This window comes from Xiphophorus hellerii, chromosome 5 (assembly GCF_003331165.1).
Source record: "Xiphophorus hellerii strain 12219 chromosome 5, Xiphophorus_hellerii-4.1, whole genome shotgun sequence".
In the NCBI taxonomy this organism is placed as follows: domain Eukaryota; kingdom Metazoa; phylum Chordata; class Actinopteri; order Cyprinodontiformes; family Poeciliidae; genus Xiphophorus; species Xiphophorus hellerii.
Genome location: NC_045676.1, coordinates 27,956,448 through 27,973,846, shown reverse-complemented (window position 1 = coordinate 27,973,846; position 17,399 = coordinate 27,956,448). Strand labels below are relative to the sequence as shown.

Genomic DNA, 17,399 nt, shown 5'->3' with positions numbered 1-17,399 from the left:
AAGGCCTGGATCATAGTCTCCGCACTAATTCACGCCAAAGGTGTTCTGTCAGGTTTAGGACAGGACTTTGTACAGGCCAGTCAAGTTCCTCCAGACCAAACTCAAACATAAATGTCCGACTGATGAACAGGAACAGGAAGGGGCCGACCCAAAACTGTTTCTACAAAAGTTAGGGGCATGGAATTGTCCAATTTGTATCCTTGTATGCCTGAATCTTGAGGGGTTTGTTTCAATGGACTTAAAGGACGACCCCAACTCCTGAAAAACAGCAAGCCTGGTAAAAACCAGCCACTTTCCTTTCTTACAGACGGTCTGGAGCATCGGCTATTGAGAAACAACTTCTTGCAGGAGGCGTGGACTCTGTTGCAGTTTTAAATGATCAGATTTAATTTTACCCAGTCGTTATTGTTTGCATGTATGTGATGCAGGAGTTCGATTAAGCTTACCGGAAATTGCGTGCGCTGTAAGCAACTCCATGGGGAATGGGGCCACTACTTCTTTGCCAGCAATAAAATTTCTTACCCTTTACTATTGTTCCAATTTTAATCACCTAATATTTTAAAAGCATGGCCGATACAGACTGAATGGCATTGTTCACTTCATCCACTGCCATTGCCAAACCATAACCATACGTTTAATGAGCTACTGAGATCAGCTCAGTCCTTCACAAATTTCAGTTGAAGCAGTTCTAATCACTAAATGCTTCACTTTACTCCCCCATGGCCATGGAAGTGAACTGAACACATGAATTCAATGGTTCAAGACTTCCTGCAATATAGCCTATGGTCTAGTTTCTGCAAACAAGACCATGCATAAATCAGTCGGTATCTGATAAGAATATTTATGGGGCTTATGGATGTGTTAATGGAGCAGGTAGAAAAAGTAAGAATTAGGAAATTGAAGGAATGTAGAGAGCAGGGAGTCCCTGGTGGTAAGCTTATCTCCTGGAGGAATTACTCAAGGGACTAGCCGAAAAACTAAAGTGTGTCATTGCACTAGTTGCCCTCAAGGTCTGACTGTCCTCGATAAGAGAACTGACTAACTTCTTTAGCATCCATCTCAGAAACCACAACACATATGTTTGAACCCGCCACTGTGGCGGATTGAAGGTTTGAACAGAAAAGAAAAAAGAAAGCTGCATTCAGCTACCGATACAATTTAAAAATATTTTTAAAAATGACTAGACACATCTTTAACAAATACTATCAGGGAGAGTTGTTGCCGAAATGTGGAAATGTTCTATGATTGCAAGAATGTTAGGGTGGTGTAGTTAAAGTTTGTGGTTAGTAATTACTTCAAATTAACTTATTGCACTACAGCCCTGTTTAGGTGTCCATGCTTTATGTTAAATTATTCTGTATATGTACAGAATACAGAGTTTATCTGTATGGTAAACTTATTGTCAGTAAATTGGTTTTCATAGAGCTAAGAATAAATTATATATGTTCTATAATTTGCTTGTACTTGTGGGGTTTGTAATCGAAAGAAGAAAGAAAATGAGGCTGGTGAAATGTCTGAGTGGCCAGAAAAAAATCTTCTCTACCAGCCACTGTGGATGGTGGAGAAGATTTTTAATTTCCACCCCTGGTTTAGATGCCACGTTTGTTGTGATTCCTGCAGAGATGAACCTTTGGGGACATGTTTAACACACACAACAAATTTACTAAATCAGCCGTCCAAACCAACTGTTTTATTGCAACTTTTGCTCTATGAAGAGAGGTTGCACACATGAGCATTCCTACAGTAACTCCACCAGGAAAAATGTGGATAAACTCCATGTTTGTTTACAGCTGTAGTCTATCTTGTTGTCCAGCGGATGAACATTAGCAGGAAAAAGATGTGGTTTAATTGCTTTATACAGGTCAGCTTTAGGCCAGTCTTGGCTTATTGCATCTGCGGTCCAGCCTCTGTCTTCAATCAAAACCGTTGTGTGCATCTTTACTGTTTGAACTCCTCCATAGCAAGCCCCCATTACATCCCATACTGTAAAATCGAACAAAAACATGCTATTCTTGGAGTCAGAGAGGCTATGCTAACTAGCATGTCACCATTTTGAAAATTCTAAAGCCTCTAAGCACTTCCTTGATTCCACATGGGAAAAAAAAGTGAACTTACTGTTAAAAAAATATATCGTTTTCAAATCATTTCTTTCCGAAACATTGCTCAAGTGCTTTTAGAGTAGCAATTTTTAAAAGCTTAAAAGCATTAGCTTCTGATACTTAAAGTAGATAGCCGTTGCATTAGCATGAATGAACAGTTCCTGCTTTTATGAAGTCCAACCCACTTTACTTTGTCAAATCTTAAGTTTCTTACCAACATAATTATGTTTAGTGAGTTAATTATATTAATTAGCTTTATACTTTGGATATATTTGTTCGAATATATCCAAAATATCTCAAAAAATATATTCTAGCTAGCTAGCAAGCAAACAAGCTAGTGTATAAGTGGCACAGTTAGCAATGTTTGAGGTTGAAATCTTCAAATTGTCTTTATAAATTGACTATTTTCTTGAGTTTTCTCCATTCCCTCTGACATCATGCGACATCCTGAATAGCGTGGGGGGGGGAGGAGGGAAATATATTGGTGCTTGTGACTTTGTGTTTTCTGAGCTGAGTCTCTGTGAAGCAGCGATTTAGCTGCATGCATCTGTGTGACGAAGCGCACTCACTCTTCTCAAGAAGGCTTGTGGGCAGAGGTGAGGCCAGTAACAAGGGGCGATGGGAGAAAACGAAGTGGGGGAGGGAGGGAAGGACGGAGCCATGATGCAGGCGTGCTAAAAATAGCACCACCTCCATATCCCTTCTGCCTCCACAATCCCTGCATTCTTTCCTCAGTCTCGTCATCCTCTCCGTCCCTAATGAAAAAGACATTATGTCGTTGTGGGGGAGTCAGGTGTCAGTTTCATCCTCCAAACAGCGAGAGCGGGCCGGGGCGGGGTGGGGGAGTTTCAGCGAGAGCGATGGAGATACGGAGGGAAACGTACTCACTGACTAACTCTTCCAGTATTGAAATTATTGGAAATATACTCCATCTTTCTTCAGTCAAACTGGAATACATGAGAAAGCATTTTGCAAACATACAGTATAATTGTGAACAGTTTGGTTATTACTTTATCGGTTACTAATAGATTTCAGTCAAAAAATGTCTCTCTCAGTGTTATGAAGCATATAGTCAATTGAGTTACATGCAAAACATTCCCAGAAGTTACATTTTGAAGGTAAATGGTCAGAATTATTGCCACGTAACGTTTAGAAATGAAAACAACCATATTATTTATGATAAACAAAAATAACGACCCGTTTCTAGTGCCTACAGCTGAAACCAGATATTTACATACACGGAATTTTAAAAAATAGACACATACACATTTTTTCCTTTCTCTCTGAAGGTAAATAAGACTAAACTTCTCCGGTTTTTGGCCAATAGAATTACCTAAATTATTTATATTTGGTAATTATTTATATTAAATGCCATAAAACATTGAAAGATTTTCATCTCCTTATTTGTTTTATGTAAACTTCTGGTTTCAACTGTATTGTGTACCTTGACTCAGCTCAACTCTACACTAAATCAGTAACCTGTTTTTTTTTTTGTTTTTTTTTACTGCTTAGTATTGTTAAATGCTTTATTACTACCAGTAATCTTGAAAGAAATTCTTCACTCAATTATCATTCATCATATAAAATTAAGAGCATAGTGTCAACTCAAGTTATCCATGTGAACGTAGTGCAACTTTATTTCATTTCTACTTTTAGTCAGCATTTTCTTTCTAAATGACCCCTTTTAACTATTAAAAGTCACTATTATGCTCAGATTTTCTTTTCAGGGCAACTCGTATTTTTGATTTATATTGCTCTGAGCTGACCTGCAACTACCTCAAGAATAACACTTTACCCAAACACAACAGATAAAACAATTTTGGATTTAGTCCAAACTTTGAAAACGACTCTTTTTTTTTTAAGGTTTTCCATTGTGATCCTCGAAATAGCGACATCAACATCAGTATTGGTCAATGTTAGTCGTTTTTTTCAACATATCGGTGTCGGCCCGATAACTAAAACTATGTGAATATGTGCCATATTCACAAACAATGTTTATTCCAGTCTTGTTTCCATTTGCTTATGTGTTTCAGGAGAGGGTGGCGCTTGGGCATGATGTTTTTGTTAATGAACAAAACATATCTGCTGATATTAGCAATGTTTTTTGCATATCGGCATCGAACCAATAAATTAATTTATTAACAACCAACAGCATTTATTTTCATCTTCTTGCCATTTGTGGGGTTTTTTTATGTCAAAAGGGTGGTGAAATATATATATATGAAACTATATGCACGATATCTGTAAATATCGGTTATTGGCCATGGTAGCAATATTAATATTGGTTATCGATATTGTCCTAAATTTTCATATTGGTGCGTCCTGAGTCATGTGACAGTGATAATGATGAAACACAGGATTGTGAGGGTGCAAAGTAGACAATGTGGTTGCTTTTACATGATGTCAAAAGTGTAGAGGAATATATACATATGCTATATAATATATAATTTTAATAAATATTGGTTATCGGCCATAACAGCAGTATTAATATCAGATAACGATATCTGCCCAAATTTTCACATCGGTGCATCCTTATTATCACCTTAGAAATATTGACACACTTCACGTTGCAGTTTGTCCTCAAACACTGAGTAGATGTGAAACATCATAAGTGACTTCACCACATCTAGAAGTCACTTTGATGTTTTTTTTCTAGAAACGAAGTCCCGTCTAATAACAGAATAAAAGCCGCTCGTGCCTCAGAATGAATTAATAATGAACTGTTCGTCTGTTGTCCCAGTCAGAACTCCAGATGTTCAGCTTGGTTTTGACGGAGCTTATTCGTTGATGAGCTCTCGGCGTCTGTGCTGAAATGAATGTTTTGTGCTGTTTTTTGTTTCTCCTTTTGTTTTGCCGTCATTCTCTACTCAAATGCTGACACACCAGCTGAATGAACTGAGCCACTCGCCAACCTCAAGGTTCACTTCCGACCTTCTGTCTCTGCTTCACTCTCCCAGTCTCATTCACGGCTCCATCGGTCATCTCAGGAAAGTCCACAGACATTCTCTTTCACCCGGACGCATCGAGCTCCCGGGAGGTTTGCTCTGAGGGTTTGACAGCTGGGTGGAGTTTGTCTGATCTGCTTTTATCAACAGGAGTATGAGTCTGGCTGCTAAAAATAAATAAATAAAATGACATAAAAAGTAAAGCTGGGTTGTAGGATCCTGTTTGTTCGTATGTGTGGTCTCATACTGACAAGGACGTTTCTGCGACGCTGCGCTGTGGAAGTGAGCAGAGAGGGGGGATTAGATGGTATCTTAGTAACCTGCTCTTGGTATTGACTCCATTTTGTAGCCTGTTGTATCGTCTGTCCTTTTGGGAAATGGAAAAAAAAAAAAGAGAGAGAGAGAGAGAGAGGCGAGAAAAAAAGATGCAGGAGGAATTATGGAAGAAACATTGTCGTTTTATTTGCTTTTCAGGAGCAAAGAGGGGGGAAACATCATCAGAAAATAAGTCTGTAATTGCTTTTTTTTCCCCTCCAATGCACTTAGCCTCACACTGCAGCCAAATTGATGCAGCAGACACAGAGTGGGATGCTATTTATCTTTGGAAATGCACTGGCAGCGTTACAGACAACAGCAAGAGTGCTTTGTTTATTTAGCTTTGTGTTTTTTACTCGCATTTAAAATGTGTGTAAATCGTCAAACTTGCTGAAAATAAGAATTTTCAGCAAGTTTACTACAAAATTAATAAAAGACAAATAGTTTTCCATTATACAATCCAGTTATGTCCAAAATGTATTACTGAGCTCTTCATACAGTTCATTCCAATACAGTTTGATTTAGGTTTTAATTATAAGTAGCTCCATTCAATCCAGTTACAATACAATACTGTCATATTAAGTTGATCACAAAGTGCCACTTGTTCAAATAATGTCTATCAATGGGAAGCAACAGATATAATCTGTCTTGGTTTGTTTGCTGTTAAATTCAACCTGCGACGTACCCTTGAGCAAGCATGAGGTGACGGTGGAGAGGAACAACTCCCTTTTATTCGTTTTCCCTCTGAGTAAAATACGCCGAGAACTTTACTTTTTAAAGATAGATTTATTTAAGATAGATAGTTTATAGATTTTATAAATCCAGCACTCCTAAATGAAGAGTAAAGAAATGAAAACACTATTTTCTTTTTATTTCCAAGATTTTGAAAAGAAAATCTAACTTTCTCAAAAAGAGAATGAATATATAGTTTTAAATTGCGTATTGTTTGATGATGGAGAGGGAAGCAGCAGATAGTTTGGAACCAAATGACAAATCAAGAATGAACTAAAAAAAAAATTCTAATTTTTTTTCCCCAATTAATTTTATTTTGCTACAGAAATCCAATGTAGATATTGTGTAAAAACAGATTAAAAAAAAAAAATCTAATACTATTTTTTATGTTTTATGATTAAAAAGAGTGTATAAAGTACTAGTCATTATTTTAGATCCAAGTTTTTAAGTGTTTTTATTCTGACGCCTGACTGCCTGCTCATAGCTCCTTTTTTTCTCCCCGGTTTTTATCTCTATATTTCCCTGATAGCTTTTCTCGTCTCTTCCTCTTCAGCTCTTCTCCATCGTGATCTTCGGCTGCATCGCCAACGAGGGCTACATCAACCGGCCCAACGAGGTGGAGGAGTACTGCATCTTCAACCGCAACCAGAACGCCTGTAACTACGGCGTGTTCATGGGCTCCATGGCCTTCCTCTGCTGCGTCGCCTTCCTGGCTCTGGACGTCTACTTTCCTCAGATCAGCAGCGTTAAAGACCGGAAGAAGGCCGTGCTGGCTGACATCGGGATTTCAGGTAAAGCCGCACTTCTTCTTCTCCTTCTTCTTCCCACCAGCAGCACTTTGGTAGAGAAGCTATAGCCTCCATTTTGTCATGTTGCAGCCCCAGACTTAATGGGAAAATGGATGGTGCTAAATACAGGGCAATGCTTTACAGAAAACCCAAAACATACAGCCAGAGATTAAATTAAACAACAAAGTCTGTTAATTTTTTTTTTTTTTTTAATTACTGACTCAAAGTCCAGACCGAAATTGAATTTAGAGTCTGAGTCAAAGCTTAAAAGATGCCTTAATAGGAACTATCCAAAGAATAATAGGCAAATATGAGTCTCTAGAAGTTTCATAAATATTAATACATGTTATTATTTAGTATTTTAATACAAAAATAATAAAAACAGATCTAGTTTCCCTTCTGCTTCTCAGTTATGCAACATTTGCTTTCGGCCTATTGGGGAAAAATCATAAAAATTCATTAGGGTTTGTAGTCGTAATGTGACAAAATGTGAAAAAAGAAATCTTATTTACATAAATAGAAAATAGAAATTTGCTAAATTAAAAAAATAATTTCTTTAGTTCTGTTTTTCACATATTTCATAGCTCTATTATAGTAAAAAGTAAAATGTACTATTTTCATACAAACATAAAAATAAGTAAATTTTTCCTCAATCATGCAGTACTTGGTATTGTTCTCTTGGGACAAAAGATCAAATTTGTTAAAGTTCATTGTCGTAATGTAACAAACTGTGGCAAAAAGATGAACGCACTCTATTTACATAAATAGAAATGTACTAAACTAAAACATTTTTTTTATCTTCTTTTTTACATTTTATTTACTTATCCTTAAACTTCTGCAAAACAAAAAAAACAACATTCGAATCAGGCATCTTCTTTTGATTACCTTTGTGTTTGCGTTTTTATTTTGATAAAAAAAACAAACCTGTTTTCTTTCTGTGTATTTCTTGCTGATCGGCATAGTAACGCGTTATTTGACAGCGGCGAGCGTCTTTGGTGCAGCGTTTGTTTTTAAAGTGTGATCAGAGAGGAGGGGGCGATGGGGAATGAAAGCGGTTGTTAAGCAGACAGCTCCTCCTCCGGTGCTAACAAGTCTCGGCGATGAGCTTCAGTGTGTCAGACAGTCTGCCTCTCTGCTGCACTGCTTCTGCCCCGAACCTGACAAGATTGTCAAGCACAGAGGCTTTTTAATGAGGTAGTTCCTGTCACAGACAATACTGCCTTTTGTTTTTTTTTTTCCTTTGCGCACACACACACACACACGCCCACACACACACACACACACACATACTCTCTCTCTCTTTCTCTTTGTCACCATATGTTTCCATGAAAGTTGACAAATTAGTAAAACCAAAGAACTGCTGGAAGTCTGATCAGATGTTTCTGATATGTCTGCTTTTTTAAAAATAGAAAACACAATTTCAGATTTGTGAAATCTTTCGTTTGTTTGAGTGCACTGTAAAACAAAACATTCTGTTTAATAAAAAATTTCAAGTGCACATAACTTCGCAACTTGTGGTTTGCAGTCATCTTAAACAAGTAGTTTGAACTTTTTTTTTCTTAAACTTCATAGGTTAGTCTATTTAAGTTTAGTCCATATAAAAAAGTGAAGTATTTGGAAAGAAAGAAAGACAACCGCAAACAAACAAACAAACAAACACTGGTATAGTTGTCTGTTATATTTTATGTAACTTCGTATTCAAAATGTATGTAATCTTATTTTTCAATGATTGTATATATGAAAACCTGTTCGGTTGTTTCATATTTTGTTATTTTTGTTTATAGGTTCATCACAGTCAGACAGACAGAAGAAAAGAAAATAAGACAAACAGGACTTCTCAATTTAATTTAATCACTTAATATAATCTTATGTATCTACTGAATCTTTTTAAATTATGAACACATTTCACACATTCTTGAAAACGTCTTAAACAGTCTTGAACCTGCGTATCCAAAATTAATACCTTAGTGATTTAAATTCATTTTTAAAAAATGCAAGTGGTCTTAGTCACTGGTCTTATATTTTGTCTTGTTTATTTTGTGTAGTTTTATTTTTTTTTCTCGCGGGATATTTCTGTCAAACAAACCTTTGAGTCGCACGCAGACAACCTCATTACGTTCTGTGACTTGAGGAGGTTGAGGTTACTGCTAACTAGCTGCTAACTAGCTAGCTAGGTAGCTCTTTTTGCCTCTAACATGGGTAAGTGTAAATTTATCGCCAGTTCGTAGGACTGCCAAAAGCTTTCTGGTACTACTATATAAAATATGAAGTTTTCTTTTATATATTTCCGTTGTGATACAGGTCTTAAATTTCATTCGTAATGGCCTTGAAAAGGCTTAAATATGAATTGGTGAGACCAGCAGAAACCCCTGGATTCAGTCTCAGAGATTTGCACATCAAGAGACTCAAAATGAATTTGTCTTGTTTATAGCATATGAACCAAACGAGTTAATGATGAAAGATCCTGTTAACACTTTGGTCAGGGTTTGAACTCTATTCTGTTTGTTTCTGTTTTCTCGTCCGTACAGCGTTTTGGTCGTTCATGTGGTTTGTGGGTTTCTGCTTTTTGGCCAATCAGTGGCAGGTGACCAAGGAAGAGGACAACCCCTTGAGAGAGGGAGGCGACGCTGCTCGGGCGGCCATCACCTTCTCCTTTTTCTCAATCTTCACCTGGGTAAGAGCTTCTTTTTGCTCTCGTTAGTCCACAGATTGTAGGACACCGAGGCAGTGTGCAGCCACAGAGCACCTTCAGACCAAACACATTGGTCTTCAGTGTGTTTGGTCTGAAGCACACTGAAAAGCTTAGAAAAATCCAACCTTTAATTTGAGAGTATTTCATCAGCCTGAATCGTCTACATCAATTCAAGGATGTTTTTACACCTGACAGTCAGGTAGACTCAGTTTGATTGCAACAGTGCGTCAAGCAATCCAAACCAATTGAAAAACCTGTTCCCTCCCTTCGCCTGTGGTGGCGCTGCACCAAAAGGAAACGACACGAGAACCCCTGAAGAAGACATGAGGGCAACGACCTTCTTCACATTTCCGTTAGAAAAACAGACCTGTGAATGAGTTTTGACATCCTGTGAAAACCTGTTTGTTTTTCCACTAGGGGCATATGAATAGATAACATTTATTTTCGAAGTGAGAGATTTAATCCATGTAACTAAACCATAAAAAAGCGCAGAAAAAACTTTCTGTAAAACTTAATTAGCAAAAATGGTGAGATATTTCAGGCTACACTTAAAGGTGCCTTCTTTTGTCTTTCCCCTCTTGTAGAATAAATTACTTGTTTCTTATTATTATTATTTAAAACGCTCTTCAGTTACATTTGTTTCATGGTGATTGTGAAAGTTGCCAATAACTTTGAAACTGGCGGTTTTGTTGAAAACAATTATTTCCTAACGTATTTAGTTTAAAATAATCTCAAATTAAAACTGGAATTTTTCTCTTTTTTTTCCAGCGTGAAATTAAGATACTGCAACAAAACAAGAATTTATTTGAAAACATTTTACGCATCCTTGCCAAGTTGTAGTTAGCCATTAGCTTCGACTTGTTTTGATGCGCATTGCCCAGACGTCCGTCATAAATGTGAACATGAATGACCTCACCAGAGTGCGGCTGTCTCTCCAACAGGGCGCTCAGACTCTCTTCTCTACGGAGAAATTAAAGAACGTGTCGTTTGAAGAGGAGTACACCAAGCTGTTCCCCCCTCAGCCACATCAACCTTTTGTCTGACTCTGTTCTGTCTCCCATGCCTGCTACCTGAACCCTCTTCAGCTGCTCACACACACACACACACACACACCCCTGTTATGTTGCAGTGGCTGAACGTCTTTAGAGGAAGTGAATGTGTGAAAATCTGAATCCTGACTCCGGCACGTTTTAATAACAATTCTAGCAACTGACATGTGTGACTGTGGAGCCAGTGGTCCAAAATAACAAAGATTGTTAGTTTCTTGACGCTATTAATGCACCGTGACATTTTGTCTTTTAATCAAAGACAAAATGAAAGATATTTGGATCCGTCTCTCCGGTTTTTGACGGAAGCGTTAAGCGGTTTAGGAAGTCGGTGGATTACCTTAAGCTTTCAGTTGCGGTACTTCAGGGTTGAATAAGCAACAGGACATGATTTATGGATCAAAGAGGTTTTGGTGTGTTTCGCTCCCCTCAGGCGAAGCTATGGATCTCTTATTTTTTAGCTTTTTTTTTTTTTTTTTTTTTAAATAAAGCTATTTTTTCCGGCGTTTAGAGATATTGAAGTGCCGTGCACATCTTTCTTTACCTGCACCAAGATTGATGTGTTTCCCTCAAATGCGAAACACATCAACAGTCACATGATCAACAAACCGGATATAAATACAGGCGGAAAATATGAAGAAGTCGACAGGAAGTGGTAGGAGGATGATGGCGCGGCATGTTTTTCAACAACTTATCACACAAACAAACTTATTCCATGTGATTTTAATTATGTTAATTAACAAATACACTGCAATTCGGAAATTGTGTTTTTTTGACATTAGCTGAATATCAACAAACTTTTCTGTACCTTCGCAAAGGAAACGCAACTAATGACGAGCTCAACTAGATGTCATCTGCTTTGACTGACTAAATGGCTTCCAAGGTTTCCAGCAAACTAATCGATGTTTTCTTCCTGCTCTTTTTCTCTTCTCTTCCAAACGCATCACTGTAACCCCACTGCTTCGAACTCTTGTTTCCTCGCCGTTCGATCGCGCCCCTTGCACCCTTGCTTGCTCTTCCATCTTCCATCAATTTCCATCGTCCGTTTTCCCCAAAGGCGGGCCAGTCGTTCCTCGCCTTCCAGAGATACAAGCTGGGGGCCGACTCCGCCCTCTTCTCCCACGAATACACCGACCCCAGCCAGGATGCGGCCGGAGCGCCCTACACGTCCTTTGGAGGGGACGACTTGGAGAGCCCGGGCGGCGGAGGCGGCCAGGCCAACAGCGACGGGGCCTTCGACGGCTCCGGAGGCTACCAGCGCCAAGACTACTGAGACGTCGAGGTTCAGATGGTGCTTTGGGATTGAGATGTTGTTGCCCAAACAAAACCAAAAAAAAATTCTAATCTGAATGAATATTTTTGTTGTTTTCTGTCACTGAAAACCACTGCCTCAGACCGACCCTGGTTACGGGTCTCTAATAATCGGAGTTCACGCAATTCTGATGGGCTGTTTTAAACCGCTGTTTGACACAACGGCTGAAAGTTGACATGGTAACTCAGACATGTGGGTTATGATCTGTAACAAATTGTCTCACAGAATTAATAGTGTGAGAGGACCATATTCTCTACCTTGGTAGAAGGTTTGTAGAGATTTATAGAGATTTTCTACCAATGGTAGAAAGTATGACACACTAATCAGAGGAACAATTTGTACCAATTACATTTTCTGACTTTATTGTGTTGCTTGAAGCTCTCTTCATGTTTGGATGTATCTAGAATATGTTAACAGGTATTAGCACCCCTGGTCAAGATGCTTTAAAAAGCCTTAATTATCATTATCTCCAACATGCAATTGTTTTTTGTTGCATTCCTCTATTGGCAACCCTGGAGGATTGTGTTGGCTTATTTGTACTTCTTTAAATAAGAAGAGTGACATGAATCTTCCTTTCATCAATGGCAAGTTTTCTTTGCGTTTATCCCCAAAAGGCAGGGCTGAGACTCTTCGTAGAATTACATTTAATAGTCCAATTATGGTTTATATTATTTATTTATTGAGTTACACTTTGAATTAGGAGTTTTAGAATGTGACAACCGTAAACAAATAGTTGAGATTATGTCATTTCTCTTACTTGTTCATTTGTTGTTGCCAGTCAGGCATCGTGTACGCTGTTTCAATACAGATTTAGCAGAGTTTTAAAAAAAAAGTGGATTTATTCAAAGATTGATTTATTTAAAAGCACGTTCGGAAACCTGCTAATTACTTGTCGACATTTATTGGCAAATGGTGGGGAGGTGAAGAAAAGTGACAAAAAGCTCAGAAAAAAGAAGCAGAAATTATTAAACTAACTCATCAGCATTGATGTGTGACCGTGAAACTATGAAAAATTTACATTTCTTCAGTTTTACTGCAGTACACTTTACATTTAAAGGTGTTAGCTTTTTTGCTTATATTATTATGACTATTATTATTATTTAGAACTAGTATTTTAGAAGCAATATTGTCAATTTACAAATTGGCTCAAATCTTTGATGAATTAAACTACAAACAACAACAAAAACAACTTGTGAGAAACAAACTGAGAATTGGAGTGGCTCTTGGGGGACCCCTGCTGGCTGGAGGCCTTAAGCAGCAATGATTTGCTCATGTCCCTTCCTGTTTGCCTGCAGTGTAAAAGTTACGGGACTTTTAGACCGTAAAAGTCCCGCCTTGAGGCCTAGAACTAAAAGTTCCCATGTGTATTATCACCAACTAAAGGAATTAAGTATAAAATGACCAAAGGAAAGATTAGGGTTAAAAATAAGTGTGGTACTGGTAATTTTGTACATATATAAAAAGAATTGAAGGAATTGATTTTTTTCTTCTAAATAACTATTCTATAATAACTAATGTGAAAAGGCTGCTTTTTTTTCTTTTCATTTTGTACTTTAAAAAAATATGTATTTATTTCAGGGCTTTTCTTAAACATTTTTTACCAGGGGTTCCAGTGGATGCAAAGGTACTGCGGTCGTGATTTACACTTTGGAGACGTATGTGATGTGAACAGGCGTGGGAAAATGTTTTGAAATACAAGAATTAGTTGGATAAAAATGGTTTGGAAATGGAGAGAACTAGAAGGAGATTGTGTAGTTATGGGGAAATTATCACCCTTTCGCAAATCAATACTTCTGATCACATTGTTTTCCTCTCAGTCAGCTCCGTAACATAAATCACTGTCAGCTATAAAACCTCCCACATCCAGAGCGGGTAATAAATTAAGAGTAGATTGATTTTTAATGAGATACACGGTTTAATGCAGGATAAAGCGTAGCTGGTATCTAATAACAGTGTATTTATGTGTGTGTATGCGTGTGTGTTGCAATGTTTTGTTTCCCTGATACTTGTACGTGAGACAGATTTTTTTTGTTTTTCTGTTTATTTTTTTTATTTTTTGTTCAATTGTTGCCTTAGTGCTGACTGCCAAGCAAAATGCAACCATCAAAGGCGACGCACTTGCACGCCCGACGTCCCAACTTACACTTTTCTCTCCTAACCTTTTCCCACTAAAGTTCATTTTGTTACATTTTCTGCGGCTTTGGACTCGGAGGGCACAAAAACGAGAGAACGAAACCAAGCTTGAGTTAAAATGATGCGGCATTATCAATGCCACACGTGTCGACGTTGTCAAAAGAACTCTTCGTCTCGGCTTTATTTCAACAACAGGATTCAACCGTGAACCTCCTGAGTATTTATGAACACGCATTGCTCTATTTTCTTCTACAGTAATGTACACCTATCTCTCTCTATAAATATATACATATGTGTAAAGCGATAATTCAGTGTTTGACAGAGAGATTCTGCTTTATTTTAGGGCATTACTCTAGTTATGTATAATAAAAAGAAATTATAATGAAAAGACAACATAAATAAATTCTATTGTCTGTTGAGTGTTATTGTGATAAGATACATATAACGGGGCTGTCTATGCCTCGTCTTTTATGTTGCTTTCGAGATAGGGAGATGTTTTTATTTTTGGGATAACAATACAATAACTACTAAAATAAACAAAAAGAGAAAAATTTGAACGTATATTTACCCATATGTACTTTATACCTCTGTGTAGTCGTAGAAATGTGTGATGTTTTCTCCGTGAGATTTGTTAAAGAAAGCAAGGTACGGCTTAAGAACAACAGTGTGTGTTTTTGATGTATCTGGTTTCAGTCATAAAAATAAAGACAGTACTGATAAATATGTCGGGCTTCTGCTTTGGGTTTTCATTTCGCTGGCACAGGAGAGCGGAAATGTGAAGCGGAAGGAGCGACCCACGGTTTGTAGCATTTTATTACGTACACATTTCTGAAAAGCGTGGCATTCGTTTTGTTTATAGCCCATCTGAGTAAAAGAAGAACGGGTTTTCCAGAGAGTTACACAAGCTGGCCAGCCTTGTAAAAACTAGCTCCTTGTTCTACGCTTTACTTCATAGAGAGTGTCTGAACCCTCGGCTATTAAAACTTCACCACCTCCAGGAAGCAATAGTTTCTTAAGTTTTACCCAGTCGCTAACGTTTAGCTGTTGACGTACTGTATGTAGTGTGCCAGTTCCACGTTATGAAGCTTGCCGGAAATTGTCTGCGCTGTAAAAATCCATAGCTCACTGCAAAGACAGCAGTTCCAGTTCGAACTAGATGGCTGTTAACGTTTAATTATTGGAGGCGTGGCCAAAATGGACTGAACGTCTTCTTTCACTTCTTCTGCTGTCATTGCTAAAGCTGAAGGCGGACGTTGTTCACTATTTCTCTTTCTGTTCGCTGATTGGCCCGGTATTCTACCAAAGGAATCCAAGTCAATGTGAGAAATGCCAAACAGAACACTGAAGGGCGGTGCGAATCAAAGTGAAATTGTGTTGGAACGCAATAGCCTGGCTAACAGTTGCATCAATCAGCCTTAATAATCAAGACAGCCTTAATAAACATGGGACAAAGCTACTCACTGCAAACCTTTTTCATTTTATCAACAAGGACAGCAACGTGATCATCGCTTCAGAAGAACAGGTCTCAAGGAGTTCTGACTAGGATGGAACCCTCCGCTTATCAGGAGCAAACCGTTTCAGAACAAGCTGATACAACATCAACTGGAGACAGAGCGACTGGTTCCTCTCCTCCTTCTCTGATTGTTGATTCTATGTTGAAATTGCACAAAAATCTGTGAGGGACAACGGAGTCCCAGAGCGAAATTCCGTGAGAGGTGTACGGAGCCTGGCGGCGAAAGAAAAACGGCGAGTGACTGAGGGTCACTGCGCGTAACACAAACCCTGTAAATTCTAGACACTAACAGGTACCATAGAATTGCATAAAAATCCGTGAGGGACGGCGGAGTCCCTGCTCGAAATTCCGTGAGAGGTGTACGGAGCCTCTTGCCAAAAGAAAAACGCGAGTGACTGAGGGTCACTGCCCGTAACACAAACCCTGTAAATTCTAGACACTCGAAATTCCGTGAAAGAGGTGTACGAAGCCTCGTGCCAGAAGCCCATTAAAATACTGTTTACATCGTTTTAAACTGTGTGATTGTGAGCTTGAGTGGGAATAAAAATAGCAATAGGTATTTTGTTCCATATAACACAGTAGGAGTGTACCAGGTAAACCTTCTATGGATGCAAACTCAACTAAAAACCCACCTGTTTAGGATTGTATTTGAAATGTAATCAATTACAAATTTATTGATGGAACCTGACTTAATGTCGTGTTTTGATTGTTGATTCTATGTTGCGTTGTGTTTCTGTGTTTGATATGATGTAAAGCACTTTGAAATGCCTTGATGCTGAAATGTGCTATACAAATAAAATTTGATTGATTGATTGATCAATCTCAGGTCTTTTATAACCTCTAGCTACTACTCCCCATGGATTGTCCCCAGTTTATTTTTTCTCGTCAACTGTGGCCAGCTTCCCTTTCAAGGGCTCTTTCTGTCACATATTTTCAATGTTTACAAAACAGTGGAAATAACTTCTCTTTACTTTTTCTTTTAAGGAAAGGCTTTTTTATTCCCACTCTTTCACCTGCCACAGATATTAGAGAACTCGTCTGCAGATTTCTGTCTGCCTAATGGTCTCTTTGCCAAGCTAGTCAGTTTAGGTAGAAGCTAATGTCTTTGTAGGATTGAAGTTGTGGCATACTTCCATTTTCAAATAATTTTTACGGAGACGACAGAACGGAAGATAATGGATGGATGAATGGACAGACGATCGGACGGACAGACAGATGGATGGTTGGATGGAAAGCCTTCTGTTTGCACCTGCTACTGTACAGGATTTACTCTTGTAAATTTCACAATTTTAGTTAACTTAGTTAAGTTCTCCAGAGTCCTGCTGATAACCTGATTATCTGACTCAGACTTATTGAAACAGAAGCAGTCTAAAAGTTACGGGACTTTTAGACCGTAAAAGTCCCGCCTTGAGGCCTGGATTTGAAGACCCCTACAAAATCAAAATCTGTGAAGACCTTCAGTATGGACTTTTTCTCAGTTGGTTGTAATTCATTACAATCCCACACGGTGGCAGTATTGTTAAAGGAGCCACTCAGGAGGAAACCACTCCATACTGTTGAAGATTTGCCTTCTCTATATTTCATTTTCAACGCACATTTAATTTTAAAAGTAGAAAAACGATGGTAATTGTTACCATGAAACATTTTTAAAATGTTATTTTATTATTAGATTCTTAGATTCACTTTATAATAAACTGAAGCTAAGATCTTAAGTATGTTGCCTTCATAGGCAGCGGTATTGTGTCTAATGACTAGAATCCAGAATATACTCCAAGGATGCTCCCGACAGAGTCACATCAGGAATTAAAACTAATTTAAAAAAAT

General features: G+C 38.1%; 1 protein-coding gene across 2 annotated transcripts in view; it reads left to right on the top strand.

Annotated features, from left to right (window-relative positions):
* Positions 1 to 14,785, top strand: part of syngr1b (synaptogyrin 1b) — a 33,608-nt gene extending 18,823 nt beyond the window's left edge. For both annotated transcript variants that reach the window (XM_032561927.1, XM_032561928.1), the window contains 3 exons: positions 6,645 to 6,882; positions 9,408 to 9,553; positions 11,675 to 14,785. In XM_032561927.1, coding sequence (XP_032417818.1) covers positions 6,645 to 6,882; positions 9,408 to 9,553; positions 11,675 to 11,890 — 600 coding nt within the window. In that variant the 3' untranslated portion in view covers positions 11,891 to 14,785. The remainder of the gene's footprint in view (positions 1 to 6,644; positions 6,883 to 9,407; positions 9,554 to 11,674) is intronic.
* Positions 14,786 to 17,399: the final 2,614 nt, after the last annotated feature.